Genomic DNA, 8,507 nt, shown 5'->3' with positions numbered 1-8,507 from the left:
CCTTCCTTCCTTCCTTCCTTACTTCCTTCCTTCCTTCCTTCCTTCCTTCTTTCCTTCCTTCCTTCCTTCCTTCCATTCCTCCCTTCCTTTCCCTTCCTTTCTCTTCCTTCCCTCATTCCTTTCCTCCTTCTTTCCTCTCTTCTTTCCCTTTCCTCCCTTCCTCCCTCCCTTCATTCTTTCCTTCCTTCCTTTCTTCATTACATGGCTGTCCTTAGCACTTAGTACAATAGTAAGTACACAATAGGTACTAAATAAATGCTCCTTCCTTTTTTCTTTCCTCCCTCCCTCCTTCCTTCTCTCTTTCCCTTCTTCCTTCCTTTCTTTCCTTTATCACATAGTTATCCTAAACACTTAACACAGTAGTGACAGGTAATAGACAAATGCTTCTTCCTTCCTTTCTTCCCCTCCCTTCCCCCTCTCTTTCCCCCTTTCCTTCTTTCCTTCTCCCTCCCTTCATCTCTGGGTGCAATGGACAAGGAGGATTCTGGGTCACACACTTACAGGCAGAGGGAGAGAAGCTGTAACCAGTTATAGATTCACTGCCCAGAAGCTTCCTTTTCTGTATTTTCTTGCCTCAGTGCATATAGAGTTGTGTACCTGGGAGAGGGAGACTTTGGGGACTGCTAAACTAGAGAGAATGAGTTTGATTTTTCTAGGCACTCCTTCCCACTTGGCAGTTTAGAAATAAAATTTTAATGTCTTTGAGGTTTGTACTAGTATCACTTTCAAGTCATTTGCTCCATGATTCCCAGGGAAATATCAAAGAAGCAATCCCACAGCCCATGGAAAATCTGGTCTCTTCAGAGTCCCCCTAATCACCGCTATACTAGGGATTTTTTTTTTGTCTCCAGGCACGTATCCCTAGCAACAATCAGTATTCAGCATCACTTTATACTATTCCTAATGGGCTAATTAGGACTTCTGAGTCTGACAAGGAGGGGAAGGTTTAAATGAACAGCTTTAAGCTGTTGAGAAGAGGGATGGAGGATATGGCTCATCTTCCTTCCCTCCTATTTTAGAGACCTCCTGACAAACAGGGATTTCTTCCAGTTTGAGGAATGGATAAAAAAAATGGTGTATGGTGGTGGGGTTTGGGAGTGTGAGGGGAGAAGTAAGAAGGGATTATTTTATGGGGCCTATACTCAACACAAAAAGCAGGGTCTCTAAGAGAGAGACCAGATTCACAATTCTATGAACCCTTATTATCACCCTCCCAAAGTCTTCCTCAACCCCTCAAAAGAATGTGGCAAAACAGGAGCTCTTCATTCCCTGCGAACTCATAGCTGAGTCCCTGCTGGAGAGAACCTCGACAGTACATGTTACAATATGTGTTACAATATTTCCTCATTCCTACATGTTGGCCATCCCTATCGGGACACTGTTGAGCAGTGGCAGGTGGGGGTGAAAGCCCTCTGAAGCCTTCTGGGAACCCAGGGCAGACTTTCTCAGACCAAACCTCCAGTCCCTTCCTGAAGCTTTCTTCACTAAAAGACACTCACTTGGTTTTCATAACAAAAAATTTCTTTTCCTCATATATTCTATCCAGGTTGTTTATGTTTCTTCGCAGATGTAATGTGCGAACTCTATCTTTGTAAGTGGCTTTCTTCTTCCTGTTGGTTGGGACCTTCTTTTTCTTATATTTCCTTAAAATGAAAGAAAAATACCATCGGTTATGGGGGATAGGTTAGGCATGGTTAGCAATGTTGGTGATTCACAAGATTCAGAAGGAAATCAAATTATGAATGTTATCTGCTGCCTATAGACCTGGGGGACAAATTATTCCTGCTCTTGGCTTCCTTTTAAAGAAGAGATGGCAGTAGAAGGCTTTGAAAGTACCCTCCACCTCTAAATACTATGAGCCAATGACTTCCATAGTCAGGGATGTTCTTTTGCTAAATTCCCATGGATTAATTAATCATCAGGTACTTGTGAGGCAGGGGAAGGACAGTATTTTTCTTATTTTTGGGGGGGGGTGAGGGAGGAGGGTAGGGCAATTGGGATTAAGTGATTTGCCCCAGGTCACACAGCTAGTAAGTGTTAAGTGTCTGAGTTGGATTTGAACTCAGGTCCTCCTGACTCCAGAGCTGGTGCTCTATTCACTGCGCCACCTAGCTGCCCCAAGGCAATATTTTTCAAACATTCCCAACTCCACTGCCTACGACCCTCTTCCACCTAATGCATTTCCACTTCTAGAATTCTAGGAAAAGATCACATAGGAGAAGAATCTATGACATCAGATTTGATCATTAGAACAAATCAGGAATAAAGTTCCCTCTTCCCACAACTCATTTGTCAATTATAATATCAATTTTTTAAAATTAACTTAGTTTCTGAGAAAATAATCAAATACATTAGTCATAGAAAAGATATCAGGAAATGTGAGTTTTAATCTTCTATTCTCCCCCAAATCTTGACCAACAGAATGAATCTCTCTGAATTTCAGTTTCCTGCTCTATAAAATGCATATAATAAAATCTGGGGCAGCTAGGTGAAGGGCAGAGTGCTGGCCTGGAGTCAGGAAAACATTTTCTTGAGTTCAAATCTGACCTCAGATACTTTGTAGCTATGTGACCCTGGGCAAGTCACTCAACCCTGTTTACCTCAATTTCCTCATCTGTAAAAATGAGCTGGAAAAGGAAATGACAAGCCACTCCAATATCTCTGCCAAGAAAACCCCAAATAGGGTCACAGAGTCAGATGACTGAAAAAATGACTGAACAACAACAGTGTAATAAAGTCTTCTTTTAGCTATTTCCCAAAGTCACAGGGAGATTCAAGTAAGATAATAGATATAAATACTATACAAACTCAAATGGTCTTATTTTTATTAGCCCTAAATAAGTACAATATTTCCTTTACCAAAGGAGCAGTGCTCTTGGTTGATGACTCTAAAATGAATAATTATGATCATAAAGTTATTTTTGCAGATAGTATGCCAAAGGTTCACGTAGTCCTATACACACAATATCTCATTTCAGTCTCACAACCACCCCCTGTAGAAGGTGCTACAGGTATGATTGTCCCTATTTTACAGATAAGATCATGCATCTCAGAGCAGCTACAAGATTTGTGCACATGGTCACACAAGTACTGGGGGAAGAATTTTCACCCAGGTCTTTCTGATTTCAAATCTAACACTCTTCTACTATGTTAGCCCCCACCCCCCCACCCAAAACAGCCTCGAAATGGGCACACAACATTCAGGTTAATGTTACTAGATAATGTCATATTCCATGATCTTCTGAATATCATAAACCAAATCACTCTCTTAAAAAAAAGAGGATGTATTCAGTGGCGTGATGTTAAATATTTCACAACTAGCTTTAAGTTTAAACTGACATTTTCTCCATCATTTTCTTAAGTCTAGGCAATCAACAAAACAATAAATCATGTTCTGATCTGCAGTAAATGCTGATTTCCAAGGTGTAAATGTTTGTTGTTGTTGACTTGTGTCTGACTGTTTGTGACCCCATTCTGGTTTCCTTGGCAAAGACACTAGGGTGGTTTGCCACTTCCTTCTCCAGCTCATTTTACAGATAAGAAAACTGAGGCAAATAGGGTGAAGTAACTCACTCAGGGTCTAGTAAGTGTCTGAGGTCAAATTTTAACTCAGTTCTCTTTAACTTCAAGACCCATGCTCTGCTCAATGTGCCTCCTAGGTGCCCAAGATTTAAGTACTCCCATTGAAGATTTACCAACTGGCTCAGAATGGATCAAACTAACTCCAGCATACTTCAAGTCAACAACAGCAGCAACAACAGTAATTAAAGATAGGTAGTAGTATATATGAGGTCAATTACCATCCAAAGTCAAAGGGAGCATTCTTGTCAACCTTCTTGGAAATGACACCATGTCCTTTCTCACCTGGTAAATCGCCAAATCCATCTGTTTTTAGAAATGAAAGTACAGGGAATATAAATATGTGGAATTCTAGTATCTAATTTTATTCAATAGACATATATTAAATGCCTACTATGTGCAGGGCTCTATGCTAGAAGATGGGGACTATATATATGTATATATATAATATATATGTATATATATATATAACATATATATGTATATAATATTTTCTGCCTTTAAAGAATTTACAATCTACTGTTGGGGAGGGGATATGTCCACAGATAATTTTATTTTATTTTTGCTTTTTGGAGGGCTATTGGGGTTAAGTGACTTGCCCAAGGTCACACGGCTAGTTTCTGATCCCAGTTTCGGATCCGAACACATGTCCTCCTGACTCTAGGGCCGATGCTCTATTCACAGATCCACCTAAACACCCCACAAATAATTTTAAAACAAGTTAGGGCATGATTAAGTACATAGGAGAGGTCAAAGAGAGCACCCTGAGAGACTGAAAGGAGGGATCACTTCAGGTTGGGTAGAAAAAGGGAGGCTTCATGGTGGAGGTGGCAGATGAATTAGCCCATCTCAGGAAGGGAAAACTATCAATAGATGGAGAAGAGAGGGGTGTCAGTTCCTGGCATGGGGGAAGGGAGCATGGCCACATGGCATGTTGGGAGATAGGAGAGGACTAACAGGTCAAAATGTTGAAAACCGGAAGAGATGACATTTTAACAGCTTCGTTTCTGTGTAGAATAAGAATTCCTTGTTACTAGGCACAGATGAGTGCCATTTTCCTCTTGGGAATGGAAAGAGACAAATGCTCTCTACCGTCATTATACAGCTGCCACGGACTAATCAAATACAAGCGCTAAGAATAAGTGGTTTATATCAGACAGGTCTGCCAATCCACTGATAATTTGGGCAGATAGCACAAGGAAACCTTTTCCACTGCTGGCGTTTGAATAAATATTGTTTATCCGCACAACTTGCAACATAAAAATACATCGGGATATTTTCACTAAGTATTTCTGAGGAGAGGCAGCATGGTCTCTCTATGGATCAAAGGCTGGCCTCGGAGTCAGACAGACCTGTGTTCGAATCCTTTCCCTCACATGTATGGGCAGTGCACTGGGCAACTCTCAAGACCAGGAGACGAAGAGGTGCATTGATAACTTTAGCTACCTTTTACCACCATGACAGCAGTTAGGTGGCGCCATAGTGCTTAGAGCGCCAGGTCTGGAGTCAGGGGCTCAAATCCAGCCTGAGACACTTACTAGCTGTGTGATCCTGGACAAGTCACTGAATCCTGTCTGCCTCAGTTTCTCCATATGTAAAATGAGCTGGAGAAGGAAATGGCAAAACCACCCTGCCAAGAAAACCCCAAATGGGATGGTGAAGAGTTGGATAGAACTGAAACGACTGAATGACAAAAACCAGCATGAAGACAGAAGGAAACAAATACGACTTCTGGGCATTTTCTCTGACTGTTCCCCCTGCCTGGAATGCTCTCTATCTTTTGCTCACCCTACTGACCTCCCTGGCTCCTTTAAGACCCAACTAAAATCCTGTCTTTTAGTGGAAACCTTCCCCAACCTCTCTTCAGTCCAGTGCCTTTCCTCCATTAATCATTTCTTCTTTATCCTGCATGTTGTTGGCTTTCTATATATTTGTTTGTATATTGTCTCCCCCATTAGACTGTAAGCTCCCAGAGGGCAGAGATTTTCTCAGGCTTAGTATAGTGCCTGGTATATAATCATGTCATTCAATCATTTCAGTCATGTCTAACTCTTTGTGACCCCATTTGGGGTTTTCTTGGCAAAGTTACTGGAGTGAATTATCATTTCCTTCTCTAGATAATTTTACAGATGAGCAACTGAGGGCAATAGGGTGAAGTGATTTGCCCAGGGTCACATAGCTAGTAAGTGTCTGAGGCTAGATTTGAACTCACCAAGATGAGTCTTCCTGATTCCAGGCCCCTCTTATCCACTATAGATGCCCAATAAATGTTTGTTGATTGATTGATGACTATACCCTCCCCTCCAATCAATTCATCAGGTCATAGATTTAGAGTCTGGAGGGACTTCAGAAGTTTTCTGGTTAATCCCAGTTAGTTAGAGAGGTTGTGACTTGTTTGGGGTCACACAGCTAGCAAGTTATCTGAAGTGGGATTTGAGACCAGCTCTTTCTGACTCCAAGTTTAGTATTCTGTCAACTGTAACACACTGCCTCTCTAATTCCTCTTTCCATGGCTTTTCACAGTGTAGAGATGAGCCCAAGTATCCTGAAAACTATACCAATGTAATGCTGGTCCTGGACCTCGTGAGTAGACTGTCTGCCTGGGATCTAAGAGCCAGTCTAGCTAAATCATTCCCAGGGAAGTCATGGGGGATGAGTTTTCTAGTCACAGTAATTGTCAAACACTGTCCAATAGGTTGTAAAGGAGTTATGATCTATCCTAGTAGGGAGGTGGTGCCCATGTCAACCTTACAAATGTTGAAAACATCAAAGTGTTAATGAGGCATTGCAACCTAGTGAGAAAAAACACACACTAGATCAGATGCCTTGGGTCCAAATCCTAGCTTTGCTACTTACTAATCCTGTGATCTTGGGCAGGTCACTTCTCCCTGGGACCCAGTTTCCTCTTCTGCCAAATGATGGGGTTGGACTGAATTACTCTAAGGTCCCCTCCAGCTACAATATTCTGTGGCACTCATCTTTGAGTGCGGAATGCCCAAAGAGGAGCTCTGTGGACACATGGAATCCTCCTATGTCTATAAACAGAACAAGGGTGGGGCAGATAGACAGACAACCCCAGGGTTAAGATCAGCTCTGAACCCACCATTCCTGGCTATTCATTCATACCACAAAGACTGAGAGCCTACTTTAGGCAATGATGATCAGAGGGAGAAATAACTAGCAGTTAGGGTTAGAGTAGCCCACACCCAAACACAAATATTTGCAAAAAAGTCAAGTTGAAAGCCACTCTGATCAATCCAATAATCTAAGACAATTACAAAGGACTCATGATGGAAAATGCTATCCACCTCCAGAGAGAGAGCTGCTGAACTCTGAGTGTAGATTGAAATATGATTTTCTCACTTTATATTTCATGCTTTTTTTTGGCGATATGACCAATATGGAAATATGTTTTGCATGATTTCACATGTATAATTGATATCATACTGTTTGCCTTGTCAGTGGGTGGGAGAGAGGCTGGAGGGAGAGAGAGGATTTGGAATTCAGAATAGTTTTTAAAGTGTAAAAAATAAATTAATAATACATTTTTAAAAGAAAGTCAAGTTGAAATAACTTGAACTGTTAGTAAAGTCTAACTCCCATCTCTTGGAATAGACAACTGGTGGGCTATGGGCATTCTATATACACATAGTAGCTGTGTGACCCTGAGAAACTTACTTTTAAAAAAATCTTTTTGTACCTCAGTTTCCTCATTTGTTAAATGAGGGAATTGGACTCACTGGCATTGAAATTCCCTTCTAGTATTACAGATCTGGTTGATCAATAGGTTAATTTGTTTTACTGACTTTGTCATATGAGAAAGTTCTATAGGGATGGGCAAGATGGAGGGAGAGGAGAGTCAGAAGGAAGTGACAATGATTAAAAAAAAGAAATATCAATAAGGCCTTCAAAAATAAGACTATAGAGACATAATTAGATGACCTCTGAGGTCCCTTCCAATTCCCAATCTATAAACCTATAAATTACCTATGCATTAGAGGACCAAACTCTTATCTTAACTGGAATTATTCAGGAAATTCTGTCTGTCTCTTAGATAGCTTGACCTAATTCTTATTTATGATGATTTTTAGAAACCAAATGGATGGACTAAAGCATGTTATAAAAGGGGGAGACCAGGCAGAGAAAGAGAAATCCCCTCCTCAGTGTTACCTTACTCATGGCTACCACCATCCAACTCCAAGGGTGAATTGTCAAAGAGCTTTGAATTACAAGCAGTGTAAATCATGTAATTCAACTTGATAAATACCTGGTATATGTATTTAAATTATCTTCCTGATTGACAGGTAGGTGGTACAATAGAGAAGTGATAGACTAGGAGTGCCAGTTTTCTCATCTGTGAAATAGAGATAATACTACCTGCAGTATCAGTCTCATAGGGTTGCTATGTAGCCCAACTCAGGCTTTTACTAATTTTTACATGGGGCAGCAAGGTGGCATAGTGGATGAGTGTTGGACTTGGAGTCAGGAAGACCCGAGTGAGACCCTGGGAAAATTACTTAACCCCTCTGTGCCTCAGTTTCCTCGTTGCAAAATGAGGGGGTCAGAAGTTACACACTTATCGATATGCATGTTTCATTTCAATTTATAATTAGTAAATCATTTCAGACTCCACCTCTCTTGAATTCTTCCAGATTTGAAATGGTTTCTGTTAAATCATCTTTGTTCTCAAAACGGAAATCAGCCATCTGTTCCTCTGGGAATAATCCAGTACCTTCTGTGTTGGTAAGGCAGAAATAAACTAGGAAAAGAAAAAATGAATATTTAGTACATCTTCCTCATGCCATATTTTCAGGAGAACTAATCAAATTGATTAAGAAGACCATATGAATAGGAAAAAGAGAGCCACAGCTGGGCAGTCATTATACACATTATAGGTCGGGATTTATTATTATTATTATTTGCTTTTT

The 8,507-nt window shown here is 40.7% G+C and overlaps 1 protein-coding gene across 1 annotated transcript in view; it reads right to left on the bottom strand.

Moving 5' to 3' along the window:
- CFAP74 (cilia and flagella associated protein 74) overlaps positions 1-8,285 on the bottom strand; it is a 111,914-nt gene extending 103,629 nt beyond the window's left edge. The window contains exons 1-3 of the mRNA XM_069078375.1: positions 8,213-8,285; positions 3,801-3,885; positions 1,500-1,643 (exon numbers count right to left, since the gene is read on the bottom strand). Coding sequence (XP_068934476.1) covers positions 1,500-1,643; positions 3,801-3,885; positions 8,213-8,285 — 302 coding nt within the window. The remainder of the gene's footprint in view (positions 1-1,499; positions 1,644-3,800; positions 3,886-8,212) is intronic.
- Positions 8,286-8,507: the final 222 nt, after the last annotated feature.

Source organism: Petaurus breviceps, unplaced genomic scaffold, assembly GCF_028583685.1.
Source record: "Petaurus breviceps papuanus isolate PSGF00001 unplaced genomic scaffold, PetGlider_PUasm1.0 91041, whole genome shotgun sequence".
Taxonomy (NCBI): domain Eukaryota; kingdom Metazoa; phylum Chordata; class Mammalia; order Diprotodontia; family Petauridae; genus Petaurus; species Petaurus breviceps.
This window is presented reverse-complemented; position numbering and strand designations above follow the sequence as displayed.